The sequence below is a fragment of the Rhipicephalus sanguineus genome, chromosome 8, assembly GCF_013339695.2.
Source record: "Rhipicephalus sanguineus isolate Rsan-2018 chromosome 8, BIME_Rsan_1.4, whole genome shotgun sequence".
NCBI classification, from domain to species: Eukaryota; Metazoa; Arthropoda; class Arachnida; order Ixodida; family Ixodidae; genus Rhipicephalus; species Rhipicephalus sanguineus.
Window position 1 is genome coordinate 96,954,380 of NC_051183.1, and position 24,991 is coordinate 96,979,370.

The 24,991-nt window shown below is 47.8% G+C and overlaps 1 protein-coding gene across 1 annotated transcript; it reads right to left on the reverse strand.

Moving 5' to 3' along the window:
• Positions 1-317: 317 nt before the first annotated feature.
• On the reverse strand, positions 318-16,181 carry LOC119403402 (uncharacterized protein CG45076). The gene is made up of 4 exons (XM_049418311.1): positions 16,045-16,181; positions 2,472-2,659; positions 1,740-1,943; positions 318-1,220 (listed from the first exon to the last, which is right to left on the reverse strand). The coding sequence occupies exons 1-4, from the start codon at positions 16,179-16,181 to the stop codon at positions 994-996; spliced, it is 756 nt and encodes a 251-aa protein (XP_049274268.1). The 3' UTR covers positions 318-993.
• Between the last annotated feature and the right edge of the window lie 8,810 nt (positions 16,182-24,991).

A 24,991-nucleotide genomic window follows, 5' to 3' on the forward strand; every position in this document is an offset into this window, starting at 1 on the left:
TGACCAACTGCCATGCTTGTAGTATGGTAGCCAAGTCTCCACATATTTTGATGTGCAGACACCCTGCCTGCAAGATTACTGGAGCCCTGCCAGACATTAAGTGCAGTGCAGTGTGACCTATATATACCTCAATCAACTAATTTGTTTAACGGTACGAGACCACTGCCACAAGAACGTTTCAAAATCCAGGCCAAGCATGGCCTTGCGCATATCTGTAACGCTGCAATAAACCATGTGTACTCATAAAAGAAATGTTTCTCTTCCTTTATTGTCAAGCATAAATTGTTGACATGAACAAAAAAAACTAAACACTCAAGAGGAAGAAGTAAGCAGCTGGCTTTCATGTTATGAAGCTCTAATTTTACGAACAATTTAAAAACAAATGTGATGCGAAAATGACGAGGTCCGCTTGCCAGTGAATAGTAGAGTCAAAAGTTTGGTGGCATGTGTGGCCATCAGGCAGAAACCTGTGTGTCGCCATTTCTGACAGAGTAAAGGAAAAAAAGACGTATTGCACATGAAGTACATTTAAGGCAGATTATTGCAAAAATGTACAACTGTAATAATTCAGTTAAACATGATGAGTGATTTTCAGCGCAAACGACAAAACACAAAGAAGGAGGAACACGAACGCTGGTGTTCGTGTCATGTTTAACGCAGTCAAACTCGCCCAAATGTCGGTTCTTCTGCTGGAATAATTCAGGTACACAATCTCGAAGTGTCTTCTCGGCAACACTGAAATTTTTCCATAATAAAATTAAGGTTGAGGTCGCGGGCTGGATTTCCGGCCCAGCCACAAGCGCTGTTACATTATTTAGTCTGCGTTCTTGTCAATCCAGCCGAATGTTATTTACATGCTTTTTACTTTGCCAACTTTTCACAAATAGTTTCTACAATTTTGAGTATCGCCTCTTGAGTAGCCTTGTGGAATCTCGACAGCTGCTCTCTTTGGCTCGCTTCGTCGAGTTGTGCTTGCAGCTGGCGTTCGCGAATTTACATTTCCCGCTCTCTCAGTTGCAGCTCTCTTTCAGTTCTCTCTCGTTTCAGTGCGTGCCTTTGCTCAGAGCGTTGTTGCTTTCGCTCGATTCGGAGCTTTTCGACGGCCAAACGCTCCATCTCAAGCGCGTGCTCCTTCTCTTTCAGGGCCCTCTCGTGTCTCCACCTCTTCTCGATGAATTCATAGTCCGCACTAGCCGTCGCTGCTTCAGCCCTGCGTCTTCCTGTAAAATAAAACTTATTTGCATTTAGATGGCAATATTATTTATTTCAAACCAGGCGGCAACGAGCATAAGTGACTAATAAAATGGAGACTAAATTGTGTTAGGTGTACAAAAGCTTTTTGATACTGACAGAATTATGAATGCTAGTTCGTTGCTTAAATCGTGAGTCTAGTCACTCAGCGCCATCGATTTCAAACAGAGTAGCTGTCAATTGGTCAGAGTGGTTGAAACATGAATGTGTTGAACTTGATATGATTGTAAGGTAGTCCCAAAAAGAAATAACAGAGTCCGTTCCCTGTTGTTCACGTAAGCGTTCACGAGTGATCTTTTTGTCATCAAGTCACGGGCTGCCTGCGCAGTGGGATTTCTTGTGCGAGTTGCAGTGAGCCCAGCTATATGTCACTGCAGTGGCCGAGTGAGTACCAGTCGAGTGTGTTCACTTTTTCCGCTGCATGGTAATGATTACACAGTAATGAGCAAAGCAATGAATTTTGTTGTAAAATGCAGCTATGTACTTACTAGGCACAACTTGGGCAGCTCCTTCAGTATCGGGCCTGTCGTCCGCATTCGTTAATGCCTCTTGCCGCGGGTTATTAGCAGTGGTCGTGGTTTCGTTCGAGGGGCCAGGTGTTGCGGCTATGTCGGTGCCCTGTACAATTCTCTCCAGTAGGTCTGCAGCACTCTGAGATGCGTCGTCACAACTTGCATCTGCGCTGAGTGGCTCTGGGCAGTGGGATACAGTAGATGGTGTTTCAATTATACAGTTTCAGGAGCATTGCTTTTCATCAACATTTACTGTACAGTGACGTGTACGTGAAGTGCAATAATTTACTAACGTTGCATTTCTTCTTAGCACTTAATAAAACCTGCGAGAGCATGCTATCAGTAGATAGTAGCAAAAAGCGTGCACAGGAGCTACCCGTGTGCGTAGTTACCTTTCGCATACGTACATTTTCCCTCACTCACACAGCGTTATGTATAATGACTGACGTTATAGATAAGCGGCCCAATGACATTTCCCAGAACATATGACATTTAGCACCACCATCGTCAGCCCTTTATATGTAGACAAATCAGGACAAAAGGCCCCTTCCAGTGACCTCCCTGTCCAGGGCGAGCTGGTTAAATATTGTGCCTACGAACTTCACTTCTTCAACCCAAAGAACTCCGTCGTTCTCGATTGCATTTGCCATCCTTTGGTATTTATCCCGTTACTCAAAATAGCTACCGGTTGCCTGTGTCATTACGTACCGAAGGCGACTTGCGACGCTGGCACCAACGTAGCAGCGGCAGTGTCGCGAGTCAAAGCCGCACTGACCCTCTGACCGGCAGAGGACTGCGCTTTGCGGCTTTTGACCTTGTAGGCGAAGTCTTTTGCGAGGCTGCATATCTCCTGTAGCAGCCCTTCTTTTTCCTCGTACTCTTCTTCGGTACCCGACCTGGAAGTAACACAGTCCGCTGTTAAAATTTGAAAAGACCGTGGCAACGTCGAGAAGTTGATCAGTATGAATTCAATTTATGCTATTCATGAATAACCTGAAGATCCGAATACGTAGACATCTTCATCTATTTCTGTGTATTTAATAAAACTATGCAGCATTTGTACTGCAAAGAGCACAGCTGTACACAGGGTAACCTACATATTCGGCGCCCATTTCGATCAGGGCTCTGACGGCCTGTTTCACATGGCAACGATTTCAATCTTAACAGCGGAGCGGCGCCTGAGACGCGAGCCTGGAAACGTGCCTTTTGAACGGCGCGCGCAAAGCGCCTGACCAATGGTGGAGCCCCCGCGAGCACATGATAGAGGCACAAGCATTGCCTACGCGTGCTTTAAACGAATCGCCGCGACGGGCTTCGCACGAAGGCAGTGCTTTCGACATGAAAACCCGCCTAATCGTACAAATAGACACGTAAAAGGGTCGTAAAAAATGGCTGCGGCTTAGCTCGGCTAGGCCCGGTTATGCAAACGAAAGCTTAAAAACGAAACGCCCAGGGTAAGATTATAGGTCTGGCAACAAGCGCTGCTCTTTTTGTTTCGTTCTGTTTCCTAGATTTAGCCGACGAATCCGCATCACGGTGTCCTGTCGTTCTATGCGAGAACCCACGCACGACACCAACTGAACAAACTGCTCTCTTGACACTCGCAGCAGCCTCCTGTATTTTAAAGACGATAGTCTTTCTTGGGATACTTAAACGGAGAAATTTTGGTCTGTCTTTCTGTTTTTCTGTTTGTCGGCACGTCCCTCGATTCAGCCACTCGGCCAAAGTTGAACCACTTGCCCAAGGGCCAGCCGTCTTGAACTGGTATGGCTGTTCATACTTGTGAACGTTGTCGATCAAAAAGTAAATATCATGCATATCTGAGGTGCAACATCACCAAGTAAGTATTAGGTGGCGTGTTCCTTTAATTGAAAATGCATACATACGTAATTTTAAGGACCCTAGTTTCTTAAGCTGCGCTGAAAATGCGACTGCGCTGAAATTTGCCTTCCTCCGTGCCCTTCGCACGAGCTCATTGTTGCGTTTCGGTTTCGGTTCTGTATTCCACTGTACGAATGCCATGGGTTGGTGTTGAAAAACTTTAGTTTTGAGAAGGCCAAGAAGGTGAAAAAAAATATTTAAAAATGAAAAAGCAGCGTTGTGGGCGGCCTTCAGGCTGCCGGTTGTGGGCGCCGCTCTGGCATTCCTGTTTTACCCAGGCGACGTGTAAATAAAAGAGTGTGTGGAGAGTACTCGTTCAGTGCGGACGTTTCTTCTGCTTCAGCGCTTCGCGCCAAACCGCGTGTTCGGGCTGGCTGGCGTCCCCGCCGGTGGCGTTGGTCACCGCCGGTCTTCGCCTGCTGCTGCGCCGGGACTACCAGCACGCAACACAGCACTCATGTTTCCCGACGTATTGCCAGATGGCGTCCATATCTCACACAGCGCCTCTTCTATCGTCTTTACACGACATTTGCAGCGAAGCACGCAGATACGCGGCCAATTTTTTCGGTGTCGTTAACCAAAAGCTCACGGTACAGTTGGTGTTGCATGCCCAGATGCTTGTTAGTGATGTATTCCTTTTGCCAGCAAGGTCTTTGTGCAGGAAAGAAGAGCGCGTGATCGTCTAATTCTGATAATGCAACAGCCATTGCAGCTAATCGTCGCTTTCTTTCGAAATCTATCTTCAAATTAACAGAAACTCTGCGTCATAGACGGAAGCATAAAAACCTTCAATATATTTGCTAGCAATAAATGTGTTTTCACAGACTTTCGCACTGCACGCGCCATCTAGAGAAAAAAGGAGCAAGCAAGCATTCGCACACTATTATGACCTCTCAGATTTGGTAGTTATCGCAGATCACCGAGCTCATGTTTTGCCTATAGAGGCAGTCGCTAAGCCTACAGCTCTCAGAAAACGAGTACGGCGCTCGGAAACAGTACCAAATTATCATGAATACGTTGCCGGCGAAGCTTGAGGACACAAACCTAAAGCCGACACCATCGTCAGTTTGGGACTAACAGCCCACGCAATGCGCAATGAAGCGCTTAAAATTTCGAAGCGGGCAGCTCTCGCTTCAGACGGTGCCGCCATGCTTTTCTGCTGCGGCGCGTCCGTCTACTCGCTTCGTCCGTCGTCTGGATGTGCTTTCCAGCCGGACGGGCGGCGGAACGATCGCCCGCGGAAGAGATTTCCGCGGAGAAGTCCGTCGTGTGGATACACGCTTCAAACGCTCGCGCTCGCGTACTCTTCTGCAACGCTCCTTGCGTTTAGTAAAGGCATTCGCAGAGGTACACAGAGGAGCCGACGAACGCGTTCGTTGAAGGCTCGCGCACAATTGTAACGCCACAACTAAATTTCCCGCGGCATGTCACGGGGTATCCGCTCTTCGCTTCAACGCAACGCAGAGATACACAGCGAAACTCGCTCGTCTAGGCCAGTAAAGCCACGGCCGTGGTAAAGCTTTCGCGTTAAAAGTACGCATGCGACATACGAAGCACATCGGAGCTATCAAAACCTGAGTACTCACTTTGTGAGGCTGGCGCGGTCGTTTGCGATGAACTTTGCCAACAGAAGGTCCGGTCCAGCCTTTCGCGCAAGGCGCGCGCACTAAACACTTTTCCCAGAGCAAAGTTCATGTTCTTCACAATGCCTTCCCACCGCAAGGGATCTTGAAATGGGTTGTGCGCGTTTACTTTGCGCAGAAGTGCCAAGTCATACGCGATGTTACAGCCGACCGGTGCTCGCCTTTGATGCCGCCATTTTGCGAAACGAAGTCTTGCGCTGTCGCGAACGTGTTTGAACCACCTTATGGTGGCTAGAGGGGGAGGTGTCAGCATCGGCCAGGCTGCGCCGTGCAAGCCGGTGCGGGACATTTTCATGACGCCGACAGGTGGCGCGCTCGTCGTCTCCGAGGATGCCTAGAGCGAGGTCTGTCGAAGTGGTCTCGTTGGTCTCGTGCTCTGGTCTCGTGGATTCTCTCCGGCAAAGCGCGTTTTATGTGACCTGTTGCTTTGCCTGCTCGGCTTTTGCTTGTGCGTATTGGTGCCTGATGGCAAAAGGCGTTCCCGTAGCCAACGGCGCTTCGCGGGAAACGTGAATTTCCTAGTCAGCAAACGCGAGTATGGCACGCCGTCTACTAAAGCGAGAAACGCATGTTGCGTTTTTCGCGACCGAGAAACGTATGCCGCATTGTTCGCGAGCGAGAAACGCATGTCGTTTTCTCGCGAGCGAAAAAGACAATTGTGCGGCGAACGCCAGTGTCGCTGCCGATATCGTCAGCACACAAAACGCTTTCTGTCGTGAAGTTGTGTCGTCCCGTCGATAAAGTATCCGTTGCCGTCACCGGACCAGCGGACGCGTGCCTTAGTTACTTTATGTGGTCGACCGATGCTCGCAAGAAAGCCGAAAAGCGTCCGCTACAACGCGCCGACGGCTCACCTGCGAGGTTGTGGTTTGCATGTGCTGACGCTACGTGATGGCAAAGCAACAGAGACAGCAGAGACATTGTTTCGCCTATGGATCCACTACGGGATACGTCTCAGACAGGAAAGAAGATAGAAATTAAGGTCTCTCATCGCAGTTATCCCGCCGATGATGAAGGTCGCCATGGATGGGAACGTTCCATTCCACGAGCTGATAAGCCACTGGATAAGAACAGCGTTGTCTGTGAACTTCACTTCCACGAGAGGTTTATATTTCGCAGCTACACACACGTGATGAACGGTGAAACAGTGGAAATTCCTCGTGGTCGCCCTTCCCTAACACCACATTCGGTTCCAGCTTTGTTCCCCAACGTCACTGCGTACCTTTCCAAGAAGTTAACGACCACCCACTGCATAAGCCGAGGTGCAGAGTTTTCCAATCGTTACACTCCACACAAAGCTTCAGCAGCACGAAGCAATTACCAAAGCTCTTTTTGGGCCAACTTCATTTATATGTTTGCCTAATCTCAAAAATTATTTGTTTGTATGGTTCGTGTGCGCCGTAAGAAGTCGTGGACGGAAAACGCGCCTCGCGTCCGTGCCAAACACCTCCGCGAACCTAAGCCAGCGCGCGGATGAAATCTGGGAGCCGAAAGACGCGCCCGAAGACGCGCCCATGCGGCGGCGCTGCTGTCGGCACCGAGATGCCTCCCGCGCCGTCGCATCGTCATGAAAAAATGCTTCGTCTCCGGCGCGCCGTTGCTGACACTTCCCCCTCTAGCCACCATAACCACCTCATACGTACGCACGCACGCATCGCATGCGTGCGTACGTAGCGGCCGCGTAGGTAACGCGATACGTGCGGGCTGCGGTCTGCGCATGCGCACTGCGCAAAACGTGGCGCCCTTGCGTACGCAACGCCGCGACGTACAATACGTACGCAGTACTAAAACTCCCTAATGCTCACTTAAATCTAAGTATACGAGCCTCAAGCACCTCGCGTCCATCAATATACGGCTGCCATGGCCGGGATTGGACGCCACCACCTTTGGGTAAGCATTCAAGCACCATAATCCCAAGATTACTACCATTATTATAACTACCATGATCATAAACACTGCAGTTGGCTGCATGAAATCATGTGAATAAAGAATGACATCTCATTAGCAGCTTTCTCTCAGTTGGGTTTCTTCTCGCTTGACCCACTAGAGTGACGGAATCGCACAATCAGTAGGTGCGTTTGTTGAAACTGACATCAGCCGTACGGTCAAAGCAAAGGTGAACCCAAACCTCGGACAAATGGCAAGAGGATTGCAGCTGTTGGGTGCTATTCGTGCGCTGCATAGTGTGTTGTGCAGGCTCGGTATCTCCTTGTTGGCGTCCCCTGTGTATGTTGTGAGTGATCGTTCGTGTGGATAAGTGTGCCCTTTCCTCATTGTGTAATTTGTGGTTAGGTTTTCTTACTGACAACACAGTGTGTTCTGCAGGCCTGCTGTCTCTACGTTGGTGCCTCCTGTGTGTGTTGTGAGTGATTGCTTGTGTTGATTAGTGTGCCCTTTCCTCGTGGTGTAATTTGTGGGTTAGGTTTTCTTACTGACAACACAGTGTGTTCTGCAGGCCTGCTGCCTTCACGTTGGTGTCCCCTGTGTGTGTTGTGAGTGACCGTTCGTGTGGATTAGTGTGCCTTTTCCTCGTGGTGTAATTTCATGTTTAGGCTTACTTACAGGCAGTGTGTTCTGCAGGCCTGGTGTCTCATTTGTGTGCCATGAATTATGGCTTTGGCACAAACAGATTAAGAACTTTTTTGCAATTGTTTAATTTTTTACCCATATTTACTTACATACAGCTATAGAAAGAATGAAATGCTTTCTTGACGATGTAAGTCGTCAACAGAGGTGTAAGTGCAGAGAATAGCTGCTGCATCACGTTTTCATCAGTCAGTGATGCAACCAGGTACTTGAGTACTGCAAACAGTTGTCGAGGAAGCTTCGAACAGGAACGGGCGCCTTTCTTTTGTTCGAAAGCCTGACATGTCTATATACATTTATTGATGTATCGTGAGTCAGACTGTGATTGTACATTCTTACAATCTCATGTTCTACTCAAAGCTTTTTCATCACCTTTTATGCTCCCCAGGGGTAAGGGCTTTGTCAGACCGCAGTTTTTCTGGTCCATGGTTCCACTTGGTTCCACTTCCATGATTCTTGCCAATCGTAGGGTTTGTTGTAGTTGCCTCGTGTAATGCAAGCATGTAGCTTCTGTTTCAGTCGATCTGTTTCATGTGTGTTTAATCTGAAACCACTCTAAAGCATGATTGCGGGGAAGCATCATAATTCAGGCGCAGTTTGACTCCACAATTGTTTGCTTACTTCATTCAGTAATGGTTTCCATGCAGTGTGATCGCATTCATTATCCTTAAAATACCCAGCAAATAAATCGGAGGTCCAAAAATTGTAATGAAGAGAAATATCCGCACGTTTCCATGTGAACATGCTACCACAAGAATTTAGCGAGTACGTGCTATAATAAGAAAGTTGCAGGGGTTAGAACATCCGTTTCAGCAGGTTTCAAATTTTCGCGCGGCCTCGCCACCCGCCTCCACGACAGGAAGGGGAAGGCGTAGCCCGTCCTCATGACTCCGCCCAGTTTGGCAACATGGCACGACTTCGACAATTGACGTCGTTGGCAAGCTCGATATTCGCAATGCACTTCCACTTGCTGCGGCTCCTGGTTGTTTATTGTTTACATTGTTACAGGTGCACCGTATCTTAACGGGCAGTTTTCGGCTCTTCTGTATTTTTAAACCTTTGTGACAGTTCACAATGCAGCAGGGATACGTGCTTGCTTTCCAAGACGTCAAAGGGGCGCGCGAGAAAAGCCTGGAGAACCCTGCTTGCCGCGCGAGCAAGCGCGACCTGTCCGAGCTACCGGAGATTCCCCTCTCTCCACTCGATATACAGCCGACAACTGAACAACGCTTTGCCTCATGTCGAAGGCGAAGTGTGTGCAGGTGCTTTGCAGTGCACGGAATATACGCGCGACAACTGTGTCGCCAAAACCGCATCACCGCAGGTCCAAGAAACAAGGCACTCTTTCGTAGTGGTGGGTGGGAACAGGAACTGACGTTAACTTGATAACTGTTTGTTGAGACCTGGTTTTGACCAATCGAGGAGCTCAGTGGTACGTCAAGTGGCCCATGGGCAAGATTGCGTCACTGCGCGTACGAGGGAGATCGGTCAGGCGAAGGAAAGATGCGCGGGAATTGTTTTTCGAAATGGAAGGTCTGGAGGCGGGTAATATTCGAAAAATGTGATTGCCGCGGTCTACTGTACGAATTGGCGAGCTTGTTTGGGGGTGTAAAAAAAAGTCGGAGCCTGTTTACTGGCCCTTTAAGACTAACAGAGTGGAAATGACAAGGACTAAGGAGAGTAACAAAGGCGACAGACGACAGCGCTTCTGTTACTCTCCTACGTCCTTGTCGTTTCCGCTCTGTTAGTTTTAAGCATGTACGACCAACTTGCCCAAAGATTCGCTCGTCTGTGCATTCATTACCTAATGTTAATTTTGCCCTAATATCCACTTACAGCCATATTTTTTAAGCAGTGATAATTCGCTTGATTTTATAGGCTGATGATATTTTGCTGTGAATAAATTGTACTTCACTGTGCAAATGTTACATACTATGATCACTAATCTTGCGTTCCCTGCAGTGTAATGAACTGTGTATTAGTAAATTCAGTTAGTGCATTAAGTAAATAATAAATGCATATGTTTTAGTAACAGTTTTTTTGTGTGATACTGCATGCGCAGTTTGGTGTTTGCATGATAGCAATGGGTTGTTGCTCCAAAGCAATGAATCTTCACTTGATGCGTTAACTTCCTGCTCCAAAGTGCTCTCTTTGTTGCTCAAAAAGCTGCTTCCAAACAGAAGCCACGCCCCCTCAGAAATGGTTTGTCTATGATGTTTGGTTGCGTCTTTACTGCTAGGAAACCTAGGATGGGTCAGGTAGGAAAGCAAGCCGTAACACTCAAGACACAATTGTGGCAGTCTGCCCTGGTGATGCTGAATGTAAAAGCGAAATTAGAAACATATATTGCAACATCCTCTGTTCTTTGAGGAAAGGAAGAACTGTTCAGTCTATGACATTATAAAGTCACTGAAGTCATATAAGCTTCCTCCTCACGGACCAGGGTGTGCACTGTCCTGGTTGTTTATGAGTACTGTACATCACTTATTACTTCCACTATCTTTAGTGAATAGTTGCTCGCAGACTCAATCAGTGTGTCTGGTGCTGGCTCTGACGTGATGTCAACGATATCTGGACCAGTATTTAGCTATTGCGTGGTTGTAGAGTTTGGTCTTGGGCTTGACGTCTGGGCATGTTTCTTCATAAAGTCCTGCCATGAATGTTGACGTGGTATGAACTTGGTGCCACAGGCTCTATTTCATATTGTATCTCGCTCGTATGTGTGACAGCTGGCAAAGATTGATGTGGGAGTATGAGAAATTTGGGTTTATTTGCATTTTGTGCAGGAATAAAACTTAGCAGAATGAAAGCATAAGTTCATAGTTTTCGCCGGTAGCAAATCGTACGCTGCAGCCCTCTCCATGGTTGTACATGGTTGTCCGGCATATAACGCCTCATTACGTCATTTTCAGCGAATCACAAACTTGGGCAAACGAAGTAATGTTGGTCCAATCGGTGGGCCCGAACAGGTGGCATTACCTTTGGCCAATGGAGGACTCGATGGCCATATATCCAGGCGACTGCAGTCCTTGCGGTGTTCAGTCAGTGTTGTGAAGGCACGTAGCTGGAGGCAGCAATTCATCCTTGCACCACGGTGAGGACACCCTTTCTCTGCCAACGAACAGACAACACGAACTGCTACAGCTCCAGCGCAAAGGCTCATTACTTAGTGGATAGCTCAAACTCCCATGCCTCTGTGCCACACTTCGGCGCTCGAGGCTTCGTCAATGTCAGTGTGCGACTGGCATACGAGACTGCTGCTCCCTCCTGGAATAGTACTGCCCCAATGCCTTTTTTACTAGTGTCACGTTGAATGGTGAGTTCTTTGTCATCATGGAGAGCACTGGTGGTGCAGTCACGAGACCTTTCACTGCCTCAAAGGCTTCTGCCTGCTCGTTTGGTCGTGTCCACCCAGCATACTTTGCCATTGGGCTTCTGATTGGTTATATGAAATTCCAGTGTGCCCGGCAAAAATCTGGCAACGTAGTTCATTATACCACAAAGTTGTGTCCACCACTTGCATCCATGGGAGGTAACATTTCAGCGGTGCCTCTGGCCTTATCAGGGTGAATGAGCCCTTTGATGGTGAGCTTGTGACCTAAAAAGATCAATTGTCCTGTGCGTGATTCTAGCATCTGCTTGTCGATGCAGATGCCTTTGTGCATCTCTTCAGCAGCCTCTTCAACCTCCACCTCCTGTAATTTTGTTGGGTCATGTTATTTCCAGTACCATACACAAGTATGTCATTTGCGGCAGGTGACGCCTTCGGGGCCACCAAGTACTATTTGGAATCGCTTCTAAAAAATCTGCTCACAGCCAAACCAAACCGTAACCAAGGCCATCTGTACCATCCAAACGTGTTCTGGAATGTTGTCAGCTGACTCGACTTTGATCCAGGATGCAGAGCCAGCATCCATTCTTTAGATCCAGCTTGGAGAACACTTGTAAGATATTGTAAGTTATTGTAAACGTTAGTTCTTGTAAGATATTCTCTAGCAGTGGCAGGGAGTGTTCTCTCTTTCGTTCAACGTTTTCAGATTGGTGCAGATTCCCACTTCACAGGAGTTCTTTTTATCAATTACCACGCAGCTCACCCGTGGTGTTACCTGATCCACATTGGCAATTGTTTGTTTCTTTTCGAGTTCTTGTAGGACATCTGTAGCTGTGACTTTATGCTGAGTGGTACTTGGCTTGTAGTTGACATCTCAGGTGTAACTGCAAGCCGAGTAACAGTGTTTTTTCGCTTCTATTTACCGTGAGGTGTCACATGGGTACGCGCTGCAATGTATCATGCTTGGAAAGCTTCCTTGATGTTCTTTAAGGACTTCTGGGAATATGCATGCAATAGTGCTCTTCAGCGATGCTGTGCTCTGTCCAAGTGCAGACAATAACATGCAGTTCAACACTGAGTCCCATCTTTGATGTATCTCTTCCCATTAAAGGTGCAAAGTGCTTGTCCACTTTGACAACGTTGACTGAGTATATTTTCTGTGTTGTTACATTTTGGAGATGGAGTCAACACTTCTCATTTAGAACAATGATTGTTCCGTTGTACGTTATCAAGTATGAAGACACTTCCTCAAGCTAGATGCTCGCAATAAATCTTGCGAGCATCTAATACAAGAAAGTGTTCGCGTGAAAGTTAATAGGCTTGTTGCTGCTGGATACCCACAAGAAATCACTACGGCGGTGGCAGAAGCCATGTACCGCAAGATAAGAAAAGAAGCAAGCCCAGCGCCTAGGCAATGCACCGGGGTAATTCCGCAAAACGAGAAGAAAACGTTTGCCTTTATTCCTTACTTTCATCGTAATTCCCATATTTTAAAGAAAGTAGGCCAAAAAGCAAAAGTTGGGGTTGTCATGTCGGCACCAAAAAAATTAGCAAGTCTATGCAAAGTGGCATGCCCAACGGCGAAAGACAAGCACGCGTGTTCCACGAAGCATCGTGTACGCTTTGCAGAATCTAAAGAAGGTTTTGTTTATTCATTTTGTTTAACATGCGGCAGCAGATATGTGGGACAGACCGGGCGCTGCCTGAACGACCACCTCAGAAAGCATGCGTGCAATGTCCGGGGTGGTTTGCAGGGTCACATAGCGACGCGTTGCCGAAGATGCGGATGTACGCCAGAATTTGAACAACGTGCAGTGCCCTTCGCTCATGCCGACCGGAAAACACTGGAAATAGTAGAAACAACACAAATGGTCAAGGATGGTCACCATTGTATTAGCATGCCTTCCATTGCCCTGTCAAAGAAAGAATTGTGCTTTCTAGGGGCTGCACTTGATAGTTCCAGGTGAATCATGTATAACGTTTTGGTTTGGCATGTTACCGATTACTTTTACATAGTAAGCTTACTGCTATCACTTTAGGGTGTCGTCGGTTGTGAAGGTAGGGTGGCGCAGGCACGCGGTTATCATTATAATTATGTCTCAAACAAAAAAATTCACTTGGAAGTTAGCGCTCGTATGTTGTGTTCTTTCGTCCCTCGTCTCTGAAGTTTGCTATATAGTAGCATGAATGGATTACCAACTAGCCCAAAGATGCCCCATGCTCAGAAATAGAGAGAAAGAAATAAAAAATAGGAAGAAAAATAGAAATAAAGATAAATAAAGAGAAAATAACGAAAAGAGAAAAGGAGAGAAAGAAAGAAAGAAAGAGAAAACGGAAGAGGAACAAAGAAGGCTGCCCAGCTCCGCACTTCCTTCAGAGGCACTTGTATTGATCTCATCTTCTCAAATTTTAGGTTGGATCTCATACAAGAACCTTTTGGCTTCACATTTCACCGATCATAAGGCGGTCATAATTAAAGGAAACGCCGTTCACTTCTCAAAACAATATACGCAGTGTGATCAATAAGCATATTTGTATATACTGTACACACGTGTTGTCACGTCTTTGCATGATCGAGTGGGCAGTCTACGGGTGGATTCACGGTTAATGATCCCCGGAGCTTCGTCCACTCGTCATCACTAACTACGCAGATATGCTGTGATTTTTTTACGAACTCATTTACATAGTTAAAAGGTAAGACTTCAGCGACGAGCGAACTGGCTCGGCCATTAACCCATGGCCGAGAGCCATGGGTTACCCATGGCTCTCGTCTCACCCAGCACCGTCTTGTCTCACGCAGCACCGTCGTTATAACAGCCCAGACAGGCTCCTCCTTCTTGATTGTAGCCAATCGTATACATGACACCACTCACCAAGGCTTCCGATAATAACACAACACTGGCGCAGACGGATCGTTGCACTCGTTGATGCAGCAAAGTTTCCGCGCTTAATGACACTCGCGTGGGGATCAGTTCGGGAGTCCTGGAGATCGGGCGAGTTCCTCCGCCTCTCCATAGAATGGCAGGAAAGGGTTTACGGCGACATATAGTTGCTCTGGTCAAAACACACGAGCCCGCTCGGCGCCGTAGCATCCCAAACAGGCCACAACGGCCCATTGTGCAGGCTGCGCCAGCTTTGACGTCGCCCCGTTGTTCACTTAAGCTCCCACGATTGTCTTCCCTTTATGGGGTGCTCACCGGCACGGAGAGCCCGTTTCTGGGAAGGAACAAGGTGTCTTGAGTCGTGTGGTAATGCACCGCCAGCCCACTCTCCGAGATGACGGGTGGCCAGTGACAGTCATAAGCAAATATTGTCATATTTACTGAGCTGTATATGCACACAAAAACACAAAAAACTTAGGTAAGAATATTTCCTAAGGAACAGACGACAAGGCTGCACAACAAAAACGAGCGACGAATTGAAGTAAATGGACGCCATTTTATTTCACAGATCTCATACTTGCGCAAAACGTGATTAGGCTGAGTGATGCTTACATTATATGAAAGACGACTAGAGGACATACCACCACCTTGCGTTTTGACCAAATCCCACGACATGCTTTTCCAAAAGGAACTTTGCAGCATGCTTTATTTTGGAATATTCAATGCAACAAGAATTTTTCATTGCAACAGTGCCTATAGTTCTGAGTGGTCATCAATGGGCGGAGATCCGCATGTGTTTGGACTGTAGCTGTAATCACGATTTTTCGCTTCGCAGTTTGCGGTAAAAAATTTTTCGCAGCATTTCTGTGTTGCATGACTTGTCCCTTTCTTCTCCCACATTATGCAGTGAGGCTTACTGTTTGTGCTTTCGTCTGTGCGTTCCTCAGGATTACTCTCTGAAAAGAATGTTGGAAGACAAAATTGAATGAACTGGTGAGGATGCATAAATAAACGCATAATTAGGCTTCGCCCTTACTGATAGTCGGCGAGATGGTGGGGTGGTCATGGTGCTCGGATGCTTACCCGACGGACGTGGTTTCGAGCACGTCCACGGCGCTGGCATTTTCTATAGAGGTTAGAATGAGATAGGCCCGTGAATTTAGGTTTAGGTGCACGTTAAAAACCGCCGGCGGTGGAACTTTGCGGTGTCCTGCAATACCGCGTGCTTCATAATCTTATCACTGTTAGTGCACGTAAAACTCCACCACTTGTCATTATATCACCCTCATTGAACGCATTCACTGGATACAGCATAAACGCGTGTCTGTGGCATTCTATAATCCATTAAGTGTAAATCCGTCCTTCTAAAAGAACGAGGGTCGCAAAAATTACGAATCATCATTGTGTTGCTCGCAACCGCGAGGTCGCGGCGGAGCTTGATAGAACAATGATAGAACGGTAGCTTGGGCTAGATGGTGATTTACCATCGACATGTTTGAACAGTGCAAATTGAACGAGCACAGATGAGAGGACACAACATAGGCGCTGACTTCAACTAAATTTTATTAGTGAACACACTAGTTGTGCCGGAGGCAGACCGACATTTGCTATGCACGCGGGAGACTAGGCCACCGAACCGACGTTTGCCCATTCCAGGAGGGCCGGATATGCCGAGGTTGTGGCGCCAGCAACCCGGATGATCTGCACACCTGCTCCCCGAATTGCGCTCTTTGCGGGGGTAACCATCTCACCGCAGGCAAAGCTTGCAAGCCAAGATATTCAGTCCCATAGGTCGTACGGCAAAGAAGAGCTCGGCGCAACAAAAAATACCAGCCCACCACTCGACAAGAGCAGCACCTCCCCTACTGAAGTCGGCTATCAGCAGGAGATCCAGGTCAAGAAGCAGCGAGGCCAGAGGCAGCCGCTACCGCGTGCTGGCGGAAGATAACTTCTCGAACCCGGACAGGGCTTCCTCCTCCCGGGGCCGCAAGGGCCGCGGGTGACGCTCTTGTTCGGCAGGGCGATCACGGTCCAGGAGCAGATCTAGGTCCAGACGCTGGTCCAGTTCCCTGTGCCGCAGGCTCAACGTCAGCATCCAGGAACCGGCAGAGGAAGACACTGGTCGCACTGGGCTGATCGAGTAAAGGTACAAGCCAAAAAGGTAACGGGGGCACACCGCCAGATCATGGTAATGGTAGGGTAGCGCAGCTCGAGAAAGAAAATGCACTGCTGCACAGAGAGAAGGAACAACTCATAGCCGAGATAGCATAGCTTAGGAACACGACTCAACATAATCCAGTACAACCCTTCCGCGCCCCATCAGCATCTAGAGAACGAGGCTCCATGGAAGTCCACGTTGATGAAGTAAATAGCGAACGCCCCACCAAAAAGATTGTAGATTCAGCGTCTGGCAGCTCCGCCATAAGGCCAAGTCAGATATCAAAGACGCCATTGAGTCACTCAGCATCACAATCGGGGGAAATCAAGGCTACGCTTGACGACCTCGGGGAAGGTTTCAATCCAATCAGTCTCCGGAAGAGCGATCTTGAGAAGCACGTATTCTCAAGGATCAAACTGTACAGCCTAGTAAGAGAAAAAAGACTAGTTCCACCCAAGGAGGATACATAGAACTTGCTGGAGTGGAAGCTGCCTATGCGCCCCTATTGGGGAGAGTGAAGCCGCGCCGAGCGCGCGGCGGCCATCTTGCCAGTGGCAGAAAGGAGCCAAGCGCTGCCGCACGAATGCTTCTTCGCGCTTCCGATGAAGTTGCTGGTGTTTGTAAAGCAATGAAATCAAGTAGCTCTGGTTCCAAATATTTATTTCCGACTTGTAAGCAGCCAAGTGACATCCATAGAAGTGAATTCACCTGCACAGGCAATAGGTAGCGACGCCTAAATCAGACTCACTGTGAAAAACATGATGACCGCTGCCCTACTGGTGATTGAAGGTAATTGCCCTTGACAGGGGTGGTCTCACCTTAATATTGATCCATTCTCAGTTTCGTTCCTTCACCTCCCACCTCTGCACTTTCGTTTAATTAAATGTGCAACTCACCTGAGTGCAGGGCTGTGATGCACTGCTCACATGTAGTTGTACAAAGTTTTCGAGCATTGAAGCCTGCTATGTATTATTATTTATTATTTACAGTATACCACGGTCACGAAGTACCATGCAGGCACCACGAAACCGGCAAAAGCAGAGAGGCTTTCGCGTCAGTATCAGCCTGCAGGGCTGATGATCTGCGCATGCCAACGAGCGTTCTTTTTGCATCTGCTATGGCAACAGTAGTGGCTGCATTCAAGACGGAGACAATGTCTAGGGAGCAGTTTCCTGAACTATAACTTCCGTCTGAACCAATAGGCGCTTGTACACAGCCATAGGCTGTGCTGCAGCTGTTGCAATGTTATGTCCGCCTCATCCACGTATTAACCCAAAGAGGTTTACGGCATCGTATTGACTGAGTTTGTGTCAGGAAGTACTTCAGCTTATCCTGGCCCACAACCTCGTCAAGTATTTTTTCGTTGTTTGCCGTATGCATATCAAAAAGCCAATAAATCCAGTTTTCTTTTTTCAGTTCTTCTGTCACTGCACTTCCTGCCGGATCTGTCAGCCCATTTATGTATGCTCGAGTCTCAGAAAAAAAAAACTGCTTCTAGCAAGCAGTCAAAGCAATCAGGCGCGAAGTGCACGGTGCATATAGGCGATCTTCGTCTTTCGCATTCCACTTTACAAGGTGAACGGTCCTCTCCTACAGGCTCCGCACTGTGGGATCTTTAAGAAACCCGTCAAAAATATCACGGCTATTTGTTGCACGCTCATACGCGTCACTTAGCAGCCCCCCAGTAACGCGCGCGGAATGCCTCAATCGAAGACGTTTTCGCGCGCTTACGGGCAGATTGGGAGACCACAAACTTTCTTCAGCCTGTTTGCAGATCCATAAGCGACAAAACAGGCAACCATCATCAAAACGTTGGTGTTTACATGACCACAGCGTCAAATAACGAACGCAAACAGCAGCGGGCGACGGCGTGGAGCGCGCTTTCTGCCTCTGGCAAGATGGCGACGGTCGGCTTCACTCGACGAGCGCCCCCTCCACTCCAGCAAATCCTATTTATTCTCCTTGGTTCCACCACGGCTGAACAGACATCGGCTGCATCTCGAGGCATCTTGTACGACGAGCTATACTCGCGGACAACTTTTCTTGGCAATGAAGGGAAGGCTACATAGCCGAAGTGCGCGTGTGCTACAGCTGAGTAATATAGTCCCACAATTGCGTCCGTGTTTTCTGTGTGAGAATAAAAAACATTACTTCATTTTCTGCAGAACGCTGTTTGAAAAAGGGTCAGCACGCACCAATGAGATATTTATGTTTTTTATACTTTATGCAGTTTCATTTCGCGTTTTTGCGCGTCTGAAAACGTCGCACCATATACGTGCACCTCACAGCCAAAATGGCTTCTTCGTCTTCAGGTGATCGCTCGTCACCCTCCAGCTTTTCCGACTACTCGCCAAAAGAGCTTGTGACGAATCTCACTCTCAAATGGCTGTCTAAGCCTGTGATGGCCACTCGAATAATCAGACGGCTGTCACAGGAGATACGGAATGTTCACAAAGCAAAACTAAATTTGAAACGCGCGCCGAACCGGACTACTTCGTGGAGCAGTCCATCTTCTGTAGCTCCGTCCCCGAAGCCTTTTCTTCATAGCCTGTATACCTTACCAAGGCAGCAAACCACAAGGCGATTAGAATTTCGCAGTGAAACTGTAGGGGATTCCAGCGCAAGAGGCATGTCCTTCAGCAGTTCATCTGCTTGCACCAGGAAAAATCTCACGTCATTCTTCTACAAGAAAAGCTCGCAGATTCGCTCTCACTAGCGCGTTACAAACCGTACACGATTCACGATAAAGAGAAAAGGGGCATCAACACCTTTGTAACCAAGAGAAACACATTCATCTCTCACCACATTAACGATAACTCAAGGAAAGTCGAGTGCTCCCTAGTAGAAATTTTACCCGGTAATCTAAAGAAGCACAGTGTTCTTGTACTCAATATCTACAGCACGCCCTTGCATCTTAGGCAGAGATTTGGAGCGATCGTTCCAAAGGCAGCTAGAAAAGCAAGGAACGCCCCTGAAGTCGTCGCCTGGGACTTCAATGTCCTGCATCGGGCGTGGGGATATCCCCAGAATACCCACAAAGGCATCGACCTATGGCAAAGTGCAGCCAACCACAACCTCACTTTAATAATAATAATTAAAATATCTGAGGTTTAATGTCCCAAAACCAGGATGTGATTATGCGAGACGCTGTAGTGGAGGGCTCCGGAAATTTAGACCATCTGGGGTTCTTTAACGTGCACCTAAATCTAAGTACACGGGCCTCAAACATTTTCGCCTCAATCAGAGATGCAGCCGCCGCGGCCGGGATTCAACCCCGCGACCTTCGGATCAGCGGTCGAGCGCCGTAACCACTAGACTAACGTGGCAGGGCCACAACATCACTTTAATCACTGATCCGGCTTTCCCAACCAGAATTGGCAATTCCTGTTCTAGAGACTCCATACCGGATCTCGCATTCGTCAAAAATGTCGATTCGATGAACTGGTCCAACTTATTGGTGGACCTTGGTAGCGATCACCATATCTTAGCCACTAGCATGTTTATGGAGAGGAAAATACTTTTAACATCACAGACTGCGACCTGTTTCGCAAACATAGGGAAAAGCGTAGGCGATCCCAAGACTCACCTCCTGATTTGGACCGATCGATTGAACAACTCAAAGAGGATATTCAGGGCGGCCACCAAGTTGGTCCAGACCGACCTAGAAGTCGACAGGATATATAGCCGGTTGGCGCATCTCCTGGAGGCTAAAACGTGACTCCTTCATAGGTGGAACGGACAGAAATTCAATCGCAAGTTCCGAAAAAAGATCGCAGAACTGAACAGGACTATTGAAGATCATTGTCAGGTACTAGCTAAGCGACAATTGGATGAACTATACAACTTTGTGGATGGGGAGATGAGAGTGGGAGGAAAATGGAACTTGCTCAAACACTTCGTGGATGACACGAATTCGATATATAATGAAAAACAGGCGATTGAAAAGTCCTTCATGAAGCGAGGCGGTTGGAAACCGAGGGCTTCATTGCAGATGGGTTGGAGAAGAGATACAATCCGGTTGGGAGCGTATATCCGACGGACCATCCTACACACAAGCGCGAGCCGAATCCGACGCTTGACAAACCGCTCAGCACCAGCGAAGTCAGGGCGGTATTACACAACCTAAATGGTAGGTCTGCTCCAGGTCCAGACGGAATCTCCAACGGGGCTCTTAGGAACCTGGAAGACGACTCCATCGAGTACTTCACTGATAAGATAAATCAGGTCTGGGAGCGGGGTCTGGTTCCAGAAACATGGAATTCTGCGTCGGTTATCTTCATTCCGAAGCCGGCAAAACACCCAGGACTCGCAAACCTTCGACCCATCTCCCTCACGTGATGCGTGGGGAAGGGTGCAGAGCACATCACTCACTAACGCATTTCGGACAATATAGAGAAGAAGAATTTATTTGCATACAACATGAATCGCTTGCGTCCGGTTTTGTCTACGCACGATGCGATGAAGCTCATTAAATGCCAAGTAATCGACAACCCAATCAGAGACATCCGTGCTATTCTAGAAAAGGCTTTTGATAACATGTCTCATGCACACATTATGAATGCCATATCCGAACTCAATCTGGGCGCTGCCTTTCACAGTTACATAAGCTATATTCTCAAGGGGAGGAAAGCGACACTCAAGATCGCAGACCTAAAAACAGGAGCTTCCGCACTTTGCCCTAGAGGCATAGCGCAAGGAGCGGTGGTGTCCCCACTTTTATTCAACATAGCAATGAGGGGTCTCCGAAAATCTCCCTGTTATAGACGGTGTTAGTCACCCAATCTATGCAGACGATATAACTCTACAGTGCACCAAGGGAAGTGAAGGAGATGTTGCGACGAGTCTCCAATTACCAGTCAGTGAGGTCGAGCCATACCTGGAAAACACGGGACTGAAATGCTCCCCCAGCAAGTTCGAGTTACTCATTTATAGACCGATCAGACGAGGTCCCAAGCACGCAGGCTGGAAGCCACTCGCGGGTGTCGATATCAGGCTAACCACACTTTACAGAAACCTCATCCTTCGAGTCGAGACCATACGCGCGTTGGGCATGGTTATCGAATCCAATGGATCAAATAGGTGTAGGCTAGATAGGATTACCGAGAAAACGGATATGGTTATCAGAAGAGACCGGATTTTAGGCAGATGCCTATTTTGTTCTTTGCGCTCCTATCGTGCCACTTTGATATATGGGCATGATTTAGATGTTAAGAAGGTCTTTTATAGTGTTTTTATAGTGACTATTAATGCCTATTTTTGGGGTTCGTGCCTAAATGCCTACAAGAGCATATATATGCCTATTTTCAAAAACGGTGCCTATATGAGCACTAATTAAACGCAAACTTCGTTTTCGAGTGCAGTTTCAAACCGTTATTCATGTTACCGGGCAATAATGACATTTTAAAACTCTATGGTGTTCAGCCTAGACCTCTAATTCAACCAACTTCCGGAAAAACAACCGAAAGCTGCAGGGAACCTATATGGAAGCATTAGAACGTTTAACTGGGCAAGTTGGTGTGATGAGTGGAAGCCCGTCTCAGCGTCTTCAGGGGAGTGGGGAGAGGGAAATAAAGATGGGAATCACAAAGAATAAGAAGAAGAGAGTGACGTCCATTGCCGAGGACGCGGCGGGTGGCTTGCACAGCCGGTTGTCCAGTCCAGTGTCACCAAGGAAGTCAAGAACAGCCTTTAAGACCTGGGTGTGGTGGTGGGCAGGGAGCAGGAGGTCCCTCTGTGCAGCCGCGGGAAGGTGGAGAACGAATGCGAAACCGTGGAGTGCCGTCAGGGCAAAGGAGGGTTGAGGTCAAAATAAATAAAAAATGTTATATGCACGCGGCTTTTGTTTTCCTTGTAATTTACTTCTGAAAAAGCCACTCAAGAGTTCACATAATAAATTGTAGTTAGACACTGGAACTTTTTGCATGCCCAATGAAGAGCGTTTTACCACAAGAATGTTTAAAATTGGTTCGTTATGAGCCGAGAAACCGTAATGCGAAAAGGTCATCTTGAAACCCTTGCCACTAGCCCCGTGTAGCCTTCGCAAGCCAAGTCCCTTCCCTGCCTTCTTCAGTAACGGAGCAGTAGGATCACATGAAGCGCATGACGTGCCAAGGCCAGCTCGTGAACGCGATCGGTGTTGTGTCGTTTCGGCGTTCGTTTCTGTGGGATGGACCCCTGAGGGCGCGCACGGTTGGATAGCCTGGTTCGGATCATTCACCAAAAACGGGACGATTCACCAAAAGGGACAATTCACCAAAAAGACGCGAAGCGTTGTTGGCGCTGGCATCGGCACGACGCGGCAATGGCGAGAACACGAACACACGCGAAATTGAGGCAAGGTGGCCTGGCATCTCGCTGCGATTAGAAATAAAAAAGAAAAAGAAAAAATTGGCGAAGCTTGCAATAAGCCGTCAAAGCTCGAAACAGCGAAACTGGACGATTCTGAAGACTCATCTGGTTGCTTCTTGGTTGTTTTAGGCCTTAGCTAGGTGATGCAGGTGGTTTCTAGGTTGCTTCTAGGTCGTTGCAATGCTTTAGCAAGGTGATGGTGGGTTGTTTCTATGTTGATCCTAGAGAGTATTGAGTTAAACCAGACAGTCACAGACAAGACACGGATGTCAAAACTTCCGAGACAGAACCTCGCGCTGAAAGAAACCAAGCGTTTGTATCGCTCATAGATCTACGGGCACGTCGTCGTTGACGTAGGCCTTCCATCGCTTCTGGGTCTTTTCGCAGCTGCCGTTGCCTTTCCTGCTCCCTAGTATTCTCTCGTTGTACGTACTCGGGGTATTTGGCTCACCGTCATCGCTTCTCCGCCATTTGTTGGGCTAAACATTGCCTTCTTCAACGTTAGTTTACCAGTGGTGAGTAGTAGGATTTACCCAATTTCTGCGGTACATACCCGTTTATGATCATGATTGATTCTGAGAGGTCACACAGTGGTACATACCCGTTTGATTACGACAGTTTTCTTCTTCGTTTTTGGTAGACCAGTAGTGAATAGTGGAATTTAGCCTATTTCTGTGGCACATACCCGTTTATGATGATGATAGTTTACTGATAGGCCATGGAACATATCCGTTTTCTGGTATGCCGCACACATTACGGCTAGCCTTAACAGCTTCGCTGTTAGAATTCTCACTAATTTCGTTTCTGTTTTAATACTTCGCTCAGCTTTCGGTCATTCATTCAAGCGACAGATTAAACAAATTACACATGTCGTCTCGACTAGTTCTTGCAACGTCATGTGCTATTGTTAGCGACGTCAGAGACTGAGAGCGTCAGTGTCTACATAGGTGAGCGACGTAAGAGCACATATAACTACGCAGGATTACTCATTGTTGTGCGACAGCACCTCCATCTTGGGACGCGCGCCCACGAGAAGTAGGGCAACGGCGTTCAGTTTGAAATTTCACGTCTTTTCGTGGCGCGTATAGTGTAGCAAACATTGGCAAACGTGATCGTGAGCGCCCAGCGCATGCACTACACTTGTCAGCTCAAAATGCTCTAACCTGGTGAGGGTCCCTTTGCGGTGTTCACCATCAGGAGAGAAATTCATCCAATGCGTTTAGCACTGGCCAATACGAGGCATCCTTCCCTTCTGGTCTTTTAGCGGTCTGGGTATCTGCTCCTGTGCTGCCCTTCTCGGCCACGCCGAAAAGAAAGATACCCAGGAGTCTGTTGATTCGGCGGTGAGCACTTGACTCACCGTGCTAGACCATAAAAGGAGAGACCGTGTTCTGCGAACCGTGCGGGAAAAGGGACAATTGCACGGCTATGTTGAACTGTTGGCGCCTTTGTGCCATCATAAACAACATGTCTGCCTTTCCTATCGTAGATAAAGGTCGGGCACATCTTTGTTTGAAAAAATTTGAATTTATGTAAAAGTTCAATGTGGCTATATTTACGATTTTGGAGGCCTGAAACGGTGTTTTGCCTGCCTATTCTTGGCGCCTAAAACGCGCTTTTTTAGTGCCTAAAAATCCGGCCTCCAGTTATCAGACTCATCGGTAAGTTCTCTAACCGAAGCGGAGGCTTGAAGAATACAATTTCCGCGGGCTTTTCCATGCCTTCCGAATGAGCCAAATCATCTACGTAGTGGCCATGCACGACCGGCACAACTTCGGGAAGACGAAGCTGAACATCCTCATTCGGAAAAGTATCAAACGCGTGCTCGGTATTCCGATGACTGCTAGTGCAGAACGCCTCTATCAATTACGCGCGCACAATAGGCCGGACGAAATCATCGAAGCACAGGAATCAGCTCTACCGGCTCGATTATCCTGCTCGTTGGCAAAGAGAGAAGAATCTTAGCCATCATGGCTCTCGGTCCACTGCTGGCAGAGGAGAAAAGTCATCGAATCACCGAGGAGCAAAGGGAAATTATTGTTGTTGCGTCCATGTCTCGCAATGGGCTTCCGCAGCTCAATGAGGGAAGGCGTAGCTCAAGAGCGATGCTATCCTGAAGAAGATCAAGGATGACACCCAATTGGTTTGCTTTGTAGACGCGACAGAACGGACGCTGATCTCACTTTGCCGTAGTGGCAATAAGTAACAGAGGTCACATCATCTCGTCGGCCTCCATGACTGGGACCACCTCTTCTAAGGCGGAGCAGGTCGCTATTGCTCTGGCACTCTTCGATGACAATAAAACGCAAATCTACTCGCATTCTTGATCGGAGGACGGGGTGTTTGCCTCGGGCGCCATAGCGAACGAAGCCCATGACGTTCTTAAGAACAGGGCCATA

What these genes read in the sequence shown, in the direction of transcription:
- LOC119403402 (XM_049418311.1), bottom strand. Translation starts at nt 16,181, where the DNA reads ATGCTGACGTTGAGCCTGCGGCACAGGGAACTGGACCAGCGTCTGGAC. An exon ending in GAGGAGGAAGCCCTGTCCGG is followed by an intron (nt 2,660 to 16,044) that starts GTTCGAGAAGTT and finishes TGTTACTTCCAG; the next exon opens with GTCGGGTACCGAAGAAGAGT. An exon ending in AGCGTCGCAAGTCGCCTTCG is followed by an intron (nt 1,944 to 2,471) that starts GTACGTAATGAC and finishes CCCACTGCCCAG; the next exon opens with AGCCACTCAGCGCAGATGCA.